Raw genomic sequence first — 17,218 nt, forward strand, 5'->3', positions numbered from 1 at the left:
AGATAGATAGATAGATAGATAGATAGATAGATAGATAGATAGATAGAGATAGATATATAGGGAACTAGGTCAAGAAAAGGAGTTATTCCTCAACTTATAAATGATCAAAGGATATGAATAGGCAATTTTCAGAAGAAGAAGAAATCTAGGCTATCAATAGTCATGTGAAAAAATGCTCCAAATCACTAAATATTAGAGAAATTCAAGTTAAAACAACTTTACAGTACCGCCATACACCCATCAGATTGGTAAAGATGACAAAAAAAGGAAAAATAATAAATGTTAGAGGGCCTATGAACTATGATCTAGACGAACCATTCTGGAAAACTATTTGGAACTATGACCAAAAATCAATTAAACTTTGTACATCCTTTGATCCAGCAGTACCACTACTAGGTCTATACGCCAAAGATATCAAAGACAGAGGAAAATGATACACATATACAAAAATATATATAGCAGCTCTTTTTGTAGTGGCAAAGAAGTGGCAACTAAGGGATGTCTATCAACTGGGAAATAACTTAATGTATCATGGTATATGAATGTAAAGGAATACTATTGTGCAATGAGAAATGATAAGGAGATGATATAGAAAAACCTGGGAAGACTTACATGAACTGATACAAAGTGAAATCATCAGAATCAGGGGACTAATCTAAACAATAACAGCAATGTTGTAAAGATAATCAACCATAAAAGACTTAATTTTGATCCACATAATGACCTACCACAATCCAAAAGGACTAATGATGAAGCATTCTAACCACTTCCAGATGGGAACATCAAAGGATGCAGAGTATAAATTGAAACATATTTTCTTTTCTTCCTCTGGGTTTTTTGAGTTTTGTTTTTTTTTGCACAGGGCTGGTGCAGGAATCTGTTTTGTGTGATTATATCCATCCATCCATTCATCTATCTATCCATCCATATCCATCCATCTATCTATCTATCTCTCATCTATCTGTCTGTCTGTCTATCTGTCTATCAGTCTATCCACATATACACACAGACACACATTCTTACTTTTATATGTATATACACATATATTTGCATGGGTTATGTTTTTCTTACCTTCTCAATTTGTTTTAGAGAGGGCAAGGGGAAAAAATTCAAAACTGAAAATAAAATTGAACTTAAAAAATAGCACAAATCTCATTATATTATTTCCATAGTCAAGAAAGTTCTCTATTGCCTTCAGCATAGAATATAAACTCATCCTTCAGGCATTTAAAGCCCTTCATAATTTGACTCCAATCTATCTTTCCAGACCAATTTCACATTACTTCCCCTCATTCACTTTCCATTCCTATCAATATGGCCTAGTGTTTGCTCCCAACACATAATTTCCACTACCCATCACCATGCCTTCAAACAAAACTATTTTCCATGTCTCAACTGTCCTTCCTCCTCAAATCCTCCTTTCTAAATCCTTAGCTCCCTTCAAGGCTCATTTCAAGCACTGTTTTCCACAAAAGGCCTTTCCCCGCAGTTCTAGTAATTTGTGTTCTACTCTGCAACTCCTTGAAATTACTTTATGTACATTTTGCAGTTACTTATGTGTATGTGTTATCTCTTCCCACCAATAGAATGCAAACTCCTTGAGGGCAAGAATTATTTCATTTTTGTCTTTCACTTCCCATGCCTAGCATGGTACCTGGTAAGGAGTAGTGTATGTGCATATGAGTTCTTTTAGAAGTAGGAATGGATTGGTTGTTCTGTTCCCACCCTCTTGCCAGAGAACACTGCTCTTGTAGCCAAGTGTCCAGAATAATTTATAATGTTGTGCAGCCTAAACAAAGACAAGACTGCAAAATATTAGGTGATCTGTAAATCCATATTAATCATTTGTTTGGCACATTTATCCATTTCTGGCAGAGAACTTGATATGATAACTCACTATTGCTCAAAGATGAAAGCCACTTTCTTAGGATAACTTGAGCTGTGATTTCTGGTCTATGGATATTGTTGGCCATTTCTAATGGTCCTATGAGGTTTTATAGTTTAAAAATGGCTCAAGTTCCTGCAGCACTAAAATCGTTCAGTCTCCATAGAACAGCAATTCCCAAACAACAGAGTTTCAAAATTGCCTTTGGAATGAACAAAATTAAAGGTGAATTCACGAAAACTAATTTCAGTTCTCTGAATTTCAATTTCCTCATCTGTAAAATGGGAATTATTGTAAGGCTCAAAGGAGATGATGTCTATAAAGTGTTTTGCAAACCTTAAAACACTATAGCAATATGAGCTATTATTACAAGGGTTGAGTCTCCATTTATTATCCCATCTGATTAAGAGTAATTATCTTTGTTAAGTAAGAAGACTTTTGGACTGAATCAAACAGAAGCCAATGTATATCTCCTTAGAGACTGGGTTACACCTTAAAGAATTTCTACTAAAGAAAGAAGCTATTTCAAAATCAGGGCTAAAGATTCTGAATTCAAATCCAGCCTCAGACAATTCCTAGACTATGAGGAAGTCACTTAACCTTGTTTGCTTCAGTTTCTTCATCTAGAAAATGATTTGGAGAAGGAAATGGCAAACCACTTCAATATCTCTGCAAAGAAAACTCCAAATGGAATAACAACAAAATAAACTCAAAATGAATGTGCAACACTGAACTTAGAGAAGTCTGATTAGAAAGAGTGGACTTCTTGGGGCAGCTAGGTTTTGCAGTGAACATTGAACCGACCATGGAATCAGGAGGACCTGAGTTCAAATCCAGCCTCAGACATTTGACACACTAGCTGTGTGACCTTTGGCAAGTCACTTAAACCAACTGCCCTGCCTCCCCCCTCCAAAAAAAAAAGTGGACTTCTGAGTCCACTGAGTTATAGGGATTGCCCAAGTAAGCAAAACTCTTTTTAATAAGCAGGACAGCATCTTTTCTGCAACTTATAACCTTAATAGACTTGCCCAGAACACAGACAGCTTAAGTGACCTGAACCAGGTTCACACGTCCAGTATGTGTCCACTGGTGGGCCATAAACCCAGACTTTCCTAATCTAGAGGCTGGCTCTCTATCCATTACAGCACAGGAAAAAGTAAAAGGTTTGAGCAAAAGATAGGTAGAGAAAAAAAACAAAAAAGAAGAACAATTAGTTTTATTGTGAAGATAGCTTTAAAAAAAAAGACAGCAAAAAAAGGACATTGTGAAAGCCATGGGTTTTAGCTGTTTCTGTTTTCCTGCCAGAAATTTTACAGCCAGCAGTAGAGTTAATAAACAGATGGAAGGTCAAATTTTATTTTACTCTTCCTTATGTGCCATCAAATAATGGCTGGATGGGTTCCAAAGTTAGAGCCTTTATTATTGGTAGTGACACTGAAAGGAGAGGGAAATGTGCTTTGTTTTCAAGAGCCAGGGACTACCCACCTACTGAACACAGAGTTCCAATTAAAAAAAAAATACATACATCTATACATGAGATAATCTTGTTCTACTAATCAGGCATGCTTATATATAATTCAATGGGAGAAAAATCAATATGTAGCCTTGCAATGCACATTCTAGCTAGTCCTCCTATTTTAAAAAGCATCACAATTGGGATTTTTTGTTTTTTACTTTTTTTTTTTGTTTTTACTTTTTGGAGGGCAATTGGGGTTAAGTAACTCACCCAAGGTCACACAGCTAGTTTTTTGTCTTAAGTGTCTGAGGCCACATTTGAACTCAGGTCCTCCTGACTCTAGGGCCAGTGCTCCATTCACTGCTCCACCTAGCTGCCCCTACATTTGGAATATTTTAGAGGTGTCTGTATTGCTTTGACCATTTGTGCAAGTTATCTCGGTATGTAGATGAAGCCTCCTCGGCCATACTCAAACCTAAGCACCACAGATAGCCAGAATATATTGTGGAATCTCAAGAGTGGGAATCTAGTTAGTTCTACCTACACCTCAAAAGTCTTCTCTACCACATCTCCAACCATGGCTTATAGAGTCTCTGCTCAAACACTTCAGCGAGAGGGGAAACTATTATATCCCAAAGCAACCCAATTAGCTTCTGGGCATTTTAATTGTTAGAAGTTTTCCTTTTCGTCAAGACAATGTATCAAGACAGTATCTTTGTGCTAGTGTCCCGGTACCTGCCTGTTATACTTGCTACAAGGGGAGGCTAAGGTTGATGGACCACTTGAGTTCAGAAGTTCTGAGTTGTTGAACGGCTAAAGGGAGAACAGTATCCTCACTGACTCAATATATCTAGGTTAAACTGCTTTACAAGCCTTAAAGTAAATGTGAACTGTTATTAGCGAGCTAAGAATCCATGCTGGCCTTTGTCAATCTTATTCCCAAACTCTAACAATTCAGAAGAAGTACCTAGAAATATAATAATAGTAATAATCGCTGACATTTACATTGTCCTTTTAAAGTTTTACAAAGCACTTAAATACATTATGTCATTTAAGCCTCATAATAACCCTGGGAGTTAAGTACTATAGCTATTATTATCCCTATTTTACAGATGAAGAAACTGAGACTCAGAGAAGTTTAACGATTTGCCTTTCTATGTTCACACAGCTAATAAGTGTCAGAGGTGAGATCTGAGTCCAGGTCTTCCTGTCTCCAAGGTCACTGCTCTATCTACTATGCCATACTACTTTAAAGTACACAATGAACTATACAAATGGCCTTGAATCAAGAAGTAACCCTTATATTCCCAACCCTTCTACATGCACCCTTGATCCCATCTCCTTTCATCTTGTCTAACAGACAAAGATAGCTTTAAGTGTCCCCCACTATCAGCCCTACACTCTCATCTTCAGTCTATCTATCCCCATTGATTGGCTCCTTCCCTGCTACACACCAACATGGCCACATTTCCCCTAGGCTTAAACAAACAAAAACCTCTCTTTTCCTCAATTAAACTCCTCAAGAAAACTGTCTAGATTAGGTGACGCCATTTCCTCTCCTTTCTTTCTCTTTTAAATCCTGAGCCATCTAGGTCCTAACCTAAAATCAACTAAAACCAGTCCTTCCAAGGTTACTGATGATCTCTTAATTCCTCAGTCTAATGGCCTCTTATCAGTTCTCATCCTTTATGATGTCTCTGCAACACATGACACTATTCATAAACATCTCCTCCTGGGTATCCTCTCTCCTGCTTCTCCCTCCACCCACTGGCTTCCTCTCAGTCCCCTTTGCAGGTTCATTATCACTGTCCATGTACTAAACACGAGTGTCTCCCAAGGCTCTCTCTGTGCTTCTCCCTTCATGCTATGTCATTTGGTGATCTCCACACCAATGGGTTCAATGATCATCTCTATGTAGCTCCATATACCCAACCCCAGTCTCCTTCCCGAGCTATTATCCTATGTCATTAATTGCCTTTTAGACATTTCAAACTGAATGTTCCATAGTTATCTCAAACTCAACATATCCAAAATAGAACATATTATCTTCTTTCACATCCACAAAAATAACAAGGGAAGGATTGCCTAGCAGCAGTGAGGGCCCAGCAGAGATTGTATAACATAAGTAGGTAGTGTACCCAATCACAGCAGATGCATGATTTTCTCCATTTTGGTTCAGAAACATGTGTGTAGGAGTGAAGGTGGTAGACAGTGGAAGTGATCCAAGGCAAAGACTTGGCAGAACACAATCAGCAATGCGATAAGGGGGGTAGTGATTGAAGACAAAGAACAATGTAGAGCTGAACTGGCCCTACAAGGGGTCAAGATGAGGAAAAGAGGAGAGAGTGGCTAGTGCAGGGGTGATAGACTGGGAGAGAACTGAAGGGGGTTGAGGGATTGGAGGCCATAGTGGAGACAGAGTAGGGTTACAGAAGGGAAGGCAGAGGGAGAGGTGGGGAAGCAATAGATTACAGTTAGATAAGTGGATTTCATAATTCTTTTTATTTTGCTTTTTGGAGGGGGGAAGGCAGGGCAATTGGTGTTAAATGACTTGTCCAAGGTCACACAGCTAGTATTAAGTTTCTGAGGCCAGATTTGAAGGATTTCATAATTCTTGAACAGAGAGGTGGTACATTTGTGAGTGATGGCAAGATCAAGGGTTTGGCTATCTTTATATATAGCTGAGATGGGGTGGAGGATAGGTCATGGAAAGTAAATAAGTTGAGGAACTGATTAACAGAGAGTCTATATGTATGTTGAAGTCCTCGAGTATGAGGACAGAGTTGAGGAGGAAAGAAAAATTGTGAGCCAGGCTCTGAGTTCATTGAGTTCAGCAGATAACAGCTACCAGGATTTTGATGGGGTAGTGGATATGAATTGCACAAACTTCAAAGGAGGAGAGGTTACTGAGTGATGGAGATAGGAAGTGGCAATAGGGAGCAAAGAGAATTCCTCACTTCTAATAGAGTGAACTGAGGGAAATGAGTGAAAAAGCAGCCAGTACTGGAAAGGGTGGCCAGGAAGGCTGTATCTAGTCTCAGTGCCTAGCACAGTGCACTTAATAAATGGTATATGAATCAAATTGAATAAAGATACCAATTTGGGCATGGTCTAGTTCAAGTTATAATAACCTTTTCGTTTTGTTTTGTTTTACTTTGCACACAAATCTTTTTTTAAAAGTCATCTCTAGGGTGTCCAGGTGGCTCAGCGAGTAAGAGCACCGGCCCCAGTGTTGGGATGACCTGGAGATCAAATCCCGGGCTCAGACACTCAGCACCACACCCAGAAATAACTGGCCGTGTAACCTTAAGCAAGTTACTTAACCCGGATTGCTTTTAAAAAAAAAGTCATCTCTATTAGAAACCAGGAAGTAAGAATGGAAAAGGAAAGGGAAGCTAAAGGACCAAGATGGTGGAAAAAAAGCCAACAAAATAATTAAAACCAAATGCTACAAAATTATAGAGAGTAGGCTTAGCCCTGGGCAAGAGATATGAGAAGATGACTCCCCCTGATTCTTTGCAGAGATAGGGAATCATGGGTGTGGAACACTGCATATAACATCAGGTCTTGTCAGTATATTGGTTAGCTCTACTGAACTTTTTTTTCCCTTTTATCTTTTTTTTTTCTTTAATATAAGCATTGGCTATCTGGGAAGAGGCAGAGGAGAAATACTGGGGGAACTGTAGATGAGGTGAAAACAAAAGATATCAATAAAATTTATTTTTAATAAAAGGAAGGATGGGGGAGTCAGTCAGTTACTTCCTGCCTAAAGTAAAAAGGCATATGAAATCACCGTTGTTATGTAAAGGTGCCTTGCAAACCCTAATGGGGTATATACAGATGTGAGTAATTGTTCCTATGGAAAGAAGGAAGAATGACTGTTATCTTCTATTATTGAAGCATCTGGCATTGAAACTTTACCTAAGTATATAAAGCTGGCACCAGAAAAGGTGGCTCTTGTTCTTCCTGTTTATGAGTAAGTGGCCATAATCTCACGGGAATCACAGTGGCAGAGTAGCGTGAATCATGTAGAAAGTCACCAAGGGGAGGCAGATCAAGGAGACCAGGATGTTATCTTTACAGCTTACTGATTACAAGAAGTATAGTAAAGATAGGGCGACTGAAAATCTGTTTCAGAGAAGGCAACTGGGCTTCTTCTAGGTAATTTTTGTTCGACTGTTTTAAGATGTTAAGAGCCCATGCTTAAACCAGATAGCCACCAGTTGTACCAGTTGAGGTATTCAAATACTGCCTACCTCACGCATTCCTGATTTATCATCTTTCACATTTTGAAGGGCAGATACTTCCCATAAGCACTCACAACATTTTCTGCCTTTCTGATGCTCTGTAGCAGTTTTTACACCTGGGGCAAGTGACATCAATCAATATCAACCAATAAACATTTGTTAAGTCCCTACTATGTGCCGAGCACCATGTTAAGTGCTAGGGATACACAAAGAGGCAAATGGCAGCCCCTGCTCTCAAGGGGCTTACAATCTAGTGGGGAGAGACAACATGCAAACAATGATTTGAATTTGACCTTCCAGAAAACAAAGATATATTCAGCTAAATAGAGCAAAGTGAAGTGTAGCAGAGTGGCCCTGAGACACTGTCCTATTAGTGAGCATGGGGACAAAGACCCTGGAACAACAGGCCCTGAGTATGGAGTCCACTGAGACACTGGAAGGCTGCTGCTAGTGATGCTCTTACCCAAGGAATCAGTCCAAGGAATGACTGATCTGTACTTTGACCAGGGCAGGAAGAAGCATGCTATCTGACAGTTTCTTCTTTTAATTCACACAGATAATAAGCATTTATTAAGTGCTGACCATGTACCAGGTATAACAGGTTTTGCTAACTAGTTGCTAATCTCCATTATTTCTCTGCTGTTTTTTTTTTTGAGTGGGGAAGAAGGCAGGACAATTGGGGTTAAGTGATTTGCCCAAGGTCACACAGCTAGTGTTAAGTGTCTGAGGCTGTATTTGAACTCAGGTCCTCCTGACTCCAGAGGTGTTGTTCTATTCACTGCACCACCTAGCCATCCCCTATTTCTCTGCTGCGAAAGGAGGACATGCTGTCACTCTATATTTTGGCATCCTGGAACAAAGCCCTGATCACTCTACCTTAGTTATGGCTCTGCCATTTTGGATAATACAAGTCAGGAGTAGACAAACAGTTGGAGTCAAAAGTGACCCAATGGGATAAAAACAAAATACCAGCTTGAAAATATTACAAATGGATTTTGGAGTATTTAATCTGGTTACACTATGAAAAAACTAACCTATAATGAAAATACAGATGTGCTATTGTTATGGAGAGCTCAGTCTAGGCCTAGTGCTGGAAGGGGGATGGACTAGAGTAAAAGGACATTTATCCCCAAGGGTCCACAGAGGACCCTCTGCCTGTAAGAGAAACAAAAGCAAATGGCTGACACTATTTAATGCCATGAGCCTGTGTCAAACTAACCAAACTAATAAATAACAAGAGACCAGGTGCTTATATAGAGTTTGTACATGCAGACTTTATCACGCTGTAGAAAAGATGAGTTATCCCTCCGAAGGCCTCTTGGACATGTGCTACTGACACTGGGGGAAGTGTTTTGCCTGAGAAGACAATATAGGAAGAAGCAATGATCCCAGAGGAATGAAGTTGGAAGAACCCCACCTAATCCTACCCCACCCTTGTATCTGGCCTGCTGTTCTTGTTATATCTTGGTTACCGGAGGATAGTTTCTTTTAAGATGCCCTCAAAGGGGTTGCCTTGTGGGGGCGGGGTACCCCATTCTGTCACACTCTCTTAGCTAGGACTGTTTTAAAGCAGTTTCTAGCACCCAGCTGCTCTAATCAAGCCTAGCATGGGGAAATCATGCTTCTGGCTCCAGAGGCTATAGACCCTAGGTTACCCTGTCAGCAGCTGCAGCTGAGAGCAATTTATCCAAGTAACTATTCATCTCTGTCAGCCCCTCCTTTTATGATAAGAAATCGAGGAGGAGGGGAACACTGATATATGAGTAAATAGATAGATAGTTGGCACAAATTTGCCCCTGGTGAGGTGAAGAACGATGACGGATATTTCAGTTCATTCTAGGACAAGGATAAACTTGTTTAAAAAAAATTATGGGCAGTCAATGTTTATATTTTTGTATTTTTTTCTTCTTTTTTTTTTTGGAGCGGAGAAGGTAGGGCAATTTGGGTTAAGTGACTTGCCCAAGGTCATACAGCTAGTTTTTTTTGTGTTACGTGTCTGATGCCTGATCCGAACTCAGGTCTGGCTACAGGGCCGGTGCTCTATTCACTGCAACACCTAGCTGCCCCTATTTTTGTATTTTTTAAGGTAGAGGGAGCTAAGGTCATAAAAGCTAAAGATTCCTTAATTATTTTTCTTTTTCCTACTTACCTACTATGACTAATATTCAGTATCAATTTTCACTTTATACTTGACCAAGTATGTGTTTTATATGTCCAGAGTATCAGTGTCTGGTTAAATTGCTTATACTTCAAACAAGTTAATTGTTTCCTTATCTAATAAATGCAGTCTTAATTATAGGCTGTCAGCCATTAATGAATAAAACTGGTGAGGATTTCATAAGGTATGGATTTTCCACCCCCAACACACTAAGGAGCCAAATTCTTCAACATTTCCATAGGGAAATACCTTTGATCAAGGCATAAGGCTAAATCTAAGCTATCATTTCACCTTTGAAACTGAAATACAAACGGAAGAACAATTAAATAGTTTCCTAACTCCTCTTCCTTACTAAGGATATAAACTGATATTCACTTTCTTTAACCCTCATGTGTGACTACATTTGTATGGTGTTCAGTGCCATGGAAAATGAATGCCTTTCACAGAGTCCAGCAAAAGAAAGATTCCATATTGATGGGGTTTTTTTCCCCTGATGTTCCTGTTTCAGGATAACATTATGCTAGTAGCTGAGTGTGGGGGGGGGGGAGGGGGGGAAGGGAGGGAGGGAGAGAGGGGGGGGAGGGGGGGGGGAGGGAGGATAGGCACTGCAGAAGGACAAGAAAATGGGGTCTAAAATTGAATAGGAGAAAAAAGTTGAGCTGAACCCCATTTCCCATTTGGAAATTTAGTTGGGGGTGGGGTGGCATAGGAAATACCTAGAGGACAGTATGAATGCAGATATGGAGTAAAGGGAAAGGGGCAGTGACCAATAGAATGGTCTTATTGTGGTATCAGGAGAGAGGATGACTTGACCTCCTTTCTCCCATTGGGTTAAGGAGGAAGTTAGGCCTTGACAGATATGTAGCACAGAAACTATACAGTCCAGGGGTAGTTAACCCATGCAGCAGCCCAGGCTAATGGAGGAAACATGATCTGGTTGTTGGCATGGGCTTTGCTACCAACCAACAGTTTTACTTTGGAGAAATTTCTGAATCTCTTTGAATCTTGGCAGGTAAGTGGTGCAGGAGACCTGTATTCAAATCTTCATTAGCTGTGTGACTCTGGACAAATCACTTAACCTCTCTCAGTTTCATTTGTAAAATAAGGGAGATAGATTCAGAAGCCTCAAAGGTCCCTTCCAGCTCTAAATCCATGACTTGTGGTTTTTCATCTGTAAAAGGAGATGATAGTATGGGAAGTGACTTCTCTCTCCCCTGAACTTGTATATCACTTGATAGTTCTTCTCTTATTACATTTTACAGTCTATCTTGTATTATATAGTCAAAGACTAGTTTCTTTCAAAGCTTAATTCAAGCCTCACATTGTCTACAAACCCTTTCCTGATTCCTCCCAACTCACCTCAACTTCAAAATTATTTTGTATTTTTTTTTTGGTCAGATCTGTGATTTCACTGGTATAGGGACTTTTCAGTAGGGAGATATTCTGCATCAAGGAAGCTCAGCAATGTATAGTCTTATAGAGTTGCTTGAGGTATTGGGAGATAAAAGCCTATGGTCACACAGCCCGTATGTGTTAAAGGCAATACTTGAAAACAGGTTTTTCTGAATCTTAGACTAGATCTCTATCCATTAGGCAACACTGCCTCTTATATATTTTCCATAGTTTGCATATATGTTATGTGTGTATGTTGGGTAGCTAGGTGGCACAGTGGATAGAGTGCTGGGTCTGTAGTGAAGAATACTTCTCTTCCTGAGTTCAAGTCTAGTCTCAGGTACTTACTAGCTGTGTGACCCTGGGCAAGTCACTTTACCCTGTTTGCCTCAGTTTCCTCATCTGTAAAATGAGATGCAAAAGGAAATGGCAAGCCACTCCAGTATCTTTGCCAAGAAAACCCCAAATGGGGTCACAAAGAGTCAGATAGAAATGAAAAATGACTAAACAACAATAAAATATATATGTAGTTATATGTGTGTACATGTAGCATATATATAAATACAAATGTTTACACACATATGTACATATATATACAAATATATGCATACATGCCTATACATGTATATGCAGATGTGTGTGTATACACACACACATACACATTGTTTTCCCCTATAGAATGTAGTTCTTAGGGGGCAGGGAGTATTTATTTTTGTCTTTGTAGACTCAGCACCTAGCAGGTGCCTAATAAGAATCACTGCCTAGTGGGTGCCTAATAAGTGCTTAATAAGTGCTGATTTAGAACTATGCAGCTAGCTTTCTATCCTCTGCCCCATATTGTTCTCATATGCTTTCTATGTATTTTTTTACAGACTTATATTTGTACATGTCTTTCCTCATAGAATGTGTGTTCTTTGATAGCAGAGACTATGTTATCTGGCACATAGTATGTCTTAACTGATGCTTGTTGCTTGATTTCATTCCCTTCTCTTAAGAATCTGAAATATTTCTTTAAGTTCCCCTTACTCATTCAAGCCTAAACAGTGCCTTGCACAAAATGGCCACTCAATAAGTATTGATTGAAGGAATGATAGGTTTCCTTCTAACTCTAAATTTTTTTTAATATTATAGAATTCTAAAATAAGATGGAAATGGTAAATCAGGTTGGGAGGTGGGGGAAGCATGGGACCCACAGCAGGAATAACCACAAGGATCACAATCAATTTTGGCCCTTCCACTGACTTAGCAATCTGCCTTTCACCACTTTGTTCCCTGTTCTCTCTCAGGCCCCCCAGACTCCACTCAGAGGGTTTCAGGGTACCTGCTAAGAATGAGTCTTTGTAAATTCCCAGTGAATTCCTCACCATGCTGGATGATACCATGCTCCAGAAGCCTATGGCAAAGTTGCTCTGCTTCATTCCTTGTGGTGGCCTCTCCTTCCTGAACCAGCCAATCAAGGAGCTCTGAGGCCATGAAGGTCCGCTCATACTTGATGCCTTCCTCTTCCCTTGGCTGCAAGAGTGTGTTTTCAGAACTCATCAGCCTGTTGGGAGAAGTGGGGAATAAGGAAAGAGGAAAAGAAAATCAATGAACACACACTCAGGATAAATAGCTCTTTCCAGGCTTCTGTAAGGGATCATGATCAGGAAGGTTGCCACAACGTCAGATGCATCTGTCCAGAGCCTGCCCCAGATATCATTCTAAAAAGCAAGGCTAGGGGCAGCTAGGTGGCACAGGTAATAGAGCACCTGCCCTGAAATCAGGAGGACCTGAGTTCAAATCCAGCCTCGGACACTTGACACTAGCTGTGTGACTTTGGGCAAGTCACTTTACCCCAATTGCTTTGCCTTACCCCCTCCAAAATAAAATTTTTTTGAAAGTGAGACTTGATTCAGGAAAGAACAAGATGGATTCCCATGTAGCAAGTGGACAGAGCAGAAGTGATATCAGTCCACAGCACTGCCATCAGTAGACATTAATCTTAGCCATCTTTAAAAAAGATTATGAACCACTTCCCCTTGCCTTTAAGAGAAGAAATTAGCCCATTGTTTCCCACAGGCTTTGGTGGAAGTATTTATTTCCGCCCAGGGCATCATCTACTTCCTTGAAAGGCAGTGCTAATTAAGAAACCCAGGGAAATCACTCCTTTGCAGCCCCTTTCTTAGATATCCTGTTTTTCACACCTCTTAAAAAGCCAAGACCAGCTGACCTTCTTTAAAAGTCATCCTTGACTTAAGATTTTGCCTTCCATAGCGCTTTCTAACTTTTCTTTCAATAGCCTTCTCCATTTTACCCCCATTTTAACTTTTCTCATTTTCCATCCTCCCTGCTAAGGATTGCAAAACCAAACCAAACAAACCAGCGAAAACAAAACCCTAGAGAGTCACTAACATCATCTAATTCAGCTTCATTTTGCAAATGAGGAAACTGGGGTTTTAAGAGTGGGAGCGGCTTCTGCTACATCACAGGACTGGTTAGCGGCTGATATTGGTCTAGACAACAATCTTCTGATTTCCAGTCCTCTTCCTGCACTAGGACACCATGCACCTGCTTTATAAGCATTTCATTGGGTGGCTATTGTTGTTTACAGGGCTACCTGTATCCTGTCTATATTGTTCACACAGACATCTTCTATAAATTCCTGGAAGACAAAGACCAGCCCTTTTAAAGTGATTTATTCAGAATCAAATATGATGGGCAGCTAGGTGGCACAGTGGATAGAGTGCCAGGTCTAGAGTCAGGAAGACCTGAATTCAAATCTGGCCTCAGACACTTGCTGTCTGTGTGACCCTGGACAAATCACTCCACCCTATTTGCCTCTGTCCTCATCTGTCAAATGAGCTGGAGACAGAAATGGCAAACCACTCTAGTATCTTTGCCAAGATAATTCCAGAGGCAGTTAGGTAGCACAGTGAATAGAGCACAAGCCCCAGAGTCGGGAAGACCAGAGTTCAAATGCGACCTCAGACACTTAACACTTACTAGCTGCATGACCTTGGGCAAGTCACTTAACCCCAATTGCCCTGCCTTCCCCCCTCAAAAAAATCCCAAAAGGAGTCATGAAGAGTTGGACATAACTGATAATGGTTAAACAAGTGTAGAATGAATTTAGGAACTAATTATCTCTGGTGTGATTATCTTTGGTGATAATGAGGACCTCTCCTCACAGTCATGTGAATTCTTTCACTGTGCAAAATGAAAACTTTAAGATTCTATTATTATGGACAGCCCAGTGGAAAGAACCCAGGTATGAAAGTAAAGGAAACTTGGTTCTAGACCCAGACAGACAACCATAGGATGTCACGTAATCTCTCCATGCTTTAGTTTCTTTATGTCCAAAGTTTCTGTTTTTGGTTTTTTTTTTGGGGGGGGAGGCAGTTATAGTGGTAGGGGCAGGATGGAGACAGTAACTTCTCTACCTTTTTCATCTGGAAGTTATAAAACAAACTTAAGATAACAGGCATATTAAACAATTTGAAAAATTAAAAAAAACACAAATGCAGGGTGTGATTGTTAATAATAATATTAACATACTGATAAGAATCTAAAGAAAACTAGGTATTATGCAAAGGTCATTAAAGTCCTTATGTCCATACATTTTAAAAATATCATCATTTGTATTTCTTTTTTTGTTTGTTTTTTCTGCTTTTTGGAGGGATGAAGGGAGGGCAATTGGGGTTAAGTGACTTGCCCAAGGTCACACGGCTAGTAAGTGTTAAGTGTCTGAGGCCACATTTGAACTCAGGTCCTCCTGACTCCAGGGCTGGTGCTCTAGTCATTATGCCACATAGCCACCCCAAGTTAATCCTCTTTTAAGGAAAGACTTGGCTGCTAGCCCAGAGTAATAACAAGTTAAGTAATCTTGTGTGTTACATTTAGGCATCTCTCCATAATCTTCTCAGTCATATTCCCCTTCACCAAGAATGGGAAGCAGCTGGTACAGTGGAAAAAGTCCTGGATTTGGAGTCAGAGGACCTTGTTTTTAACCCTGGCTCTGTTGCTTACTACCAATATGATCTTGAAGTGACTTGACATCTCTGGGCCTCAGTTTCTCCCCTTTTGTAAAATAACAAGTTAAATTAGATGGGCTCCAAAATCCCTTCTAGCTCTAAATCTTAAATTGAGTAAATGAAGGACAAAACATTTATTAAGTATCTACTTTGTGAGACAGTTGCTGCCCTCAGAGAGCTTACATTCTAATAAAGGGGAGGAGGTTTTAGTTTGGGAGCTCACAGAAATGGTGAGCATAGAGAAAAAGGAGCATGGTGCAAGGGATCTTAACCTTTTTTGTATCATGGACCCCTGGGGCAGTCTGGTGACATCCATGGACACCTTCTCAGAATTAGGTTTTATATATATATATATATATATATATATATATATATATTTATCAAATGCTTTATTAACTTCTAGTTTATATCACTCATTTCTGCAAGATTTTGAGTTGCAAATTTTCTCCCTGTTTTTCCCCTACCCACCACCCCAAAATAGCGATCCCACTGGATATCCCCTCCTCCAATCTGCTCTCTCCCATATCTTCTCCCATACCCCCTCCAATTTTCCAGTAGGGCACAGTGGATCTCTATGCCCCAGTGCCTGTATATATTATTTCCCAGTTACATGTAAAATAATATTAATGATATATATACACACATATATTTAAACATTTGATTTTAAAGCTTTGAATTCCAGATTCATTCCCTTCCTCCCTTGTCACCCACCCTTACTGAGAAGATAATCAATTCAATATAGGTTGTACATGTGTAGCTATGCAAAACATTTCCATAATGGATACATTGTAAAAGACTGACTATATTTCCCTCCCTCCTATCCCACCTCCCACTTGTTCTTTTCTCTACTTTGATCCTGTCCCTTTTCAAGAGTGGTTGCTTCCAACTTCCCTCCCCCCAAACCTGCCCTCCCTTCCATCATCCCCCTCTTATTCCCTTCCCCCCTACTCTCCTGTAGGGTGAGATACCCTATTTAGTGTGTATGTCATTCCCTCCCTAAGCCAAATTCAATGAGAATAAGTTTGACCCATTCCCTTTTGCCTTCCTGTTCTTCCCCTCCATTGTAACCATTTCCCCTTGCCTCTTCTATATGAGATGGTTTACCCCATTCTGTCTCTCCCCATCTCCTCTCATTATATTCTTCTCTCACCTCTTAATTTCACCTTTTAACTATCATCCCTTCCTATTAAATTGGTCCTGTGCCCTCTATCTATGTATACCTGTACACATAAATACACACATTCACATACATATTCATATGCCCATATACCCTCTTATATAGACATGTATATGTATGTATATATACATATACACACATTTCTATTCCCTTCAACTGTTGTCATACTGAGAAAAGTTTCATCAGTTATTATCATTTTTCCATGTAGGAATGTTAATAGTTCAACTTTGATAAGTTCCTTATGATTTCTTTTCCCTGTTTACCTTCTCATGCTTCTCTTGCTTCTTGTATCTGAATGTCAAATTTCCTGTTCAACTCTGGTTTTTGCATCAAGAATGCTTGAAAGTCCTCTATTCCACTGAATGACCATATTTTCCCCTGAAACATGATACTCAGTTTTGTGGGGTAGCTGATTCTTGGTATTAATTCCAGCTCCTTTGACCTCTGGAATATCATATTCCAAGCCCTTTGATTCCTCAGTGTAGAAGCTGCCAGATCCTGTGTTATCCTGATAGTGTTTTCACAATATTCAAATTGTTTCTTCCTGGATGCTTGTAATATTTTCTCCTTGATCTGGGAATTCCGGAACCTGGCTATATTATTCCTAGGGGTTTTCTTTTTGGGATCTTTTTCAGGAGGTGATCAATGGATTCTTTCAATCTCTATTTTGCCCTCTGGTTCTAAAACATCAGGGCAATTTTCCTTGAAAATTTCTTGAAGGATGACTTCTAGGTTCTTTTTTTGATCATGGCTTTTAGGTAGTCCAATAATTTTTAAATTATCTCTCCTGGATATATTTTCCAGGTCAGTGGTTTTCCCAATGAGATATTTCACATTGCCTTCTATTTTTTCATTTGTTTGGATCTGTTTAATAGTATCTTGATTTCTCATAA

The 17,218-nt window shown here is 39.7% G+C and overlaps 1 protein-coding gene across 1 annotated transcript in view; it reads right to left on the bottom strand.

The window, feature by feature from the left end:
• The window catches only part of DEPTOR (DEP domain containing MTOR interacting protein), a 212,488-nt gene that overhangs the window by 87,153 nt on the left and 108,117 nt on the right, over nucleotides 1-17,218 (bottom strand). Inside the window, exon 4 of the mRNA XM_069081160.1 lies at nucleotides 12,503-12,681. Coding sequence (XP_068937261.1) covers nucleotides 12,503-12,681 — 179 coding nt within the window. The remainder of the gene's footprint in view (nucleotides 1-12,502; nucleotides 12,682-17,218) is intronic.

Source organism: Petaurus breviceps, unplaced genomic scaffold, assembly GCF_028583685.1.
Source record: "Petaurus breviceps papuanus isolate PSGF00001 unplaced genomic scaffold, PetGlider_PUasm1.0 98, whole genome shotgun sequence".
NCBI classification, from domain to species: domain Eukaryota; kingdom Metazoa; phylum Chordata; class Mammalia; order Diprotodontia; family Petauridae; genus Petaurus; species Petaurus breviceps.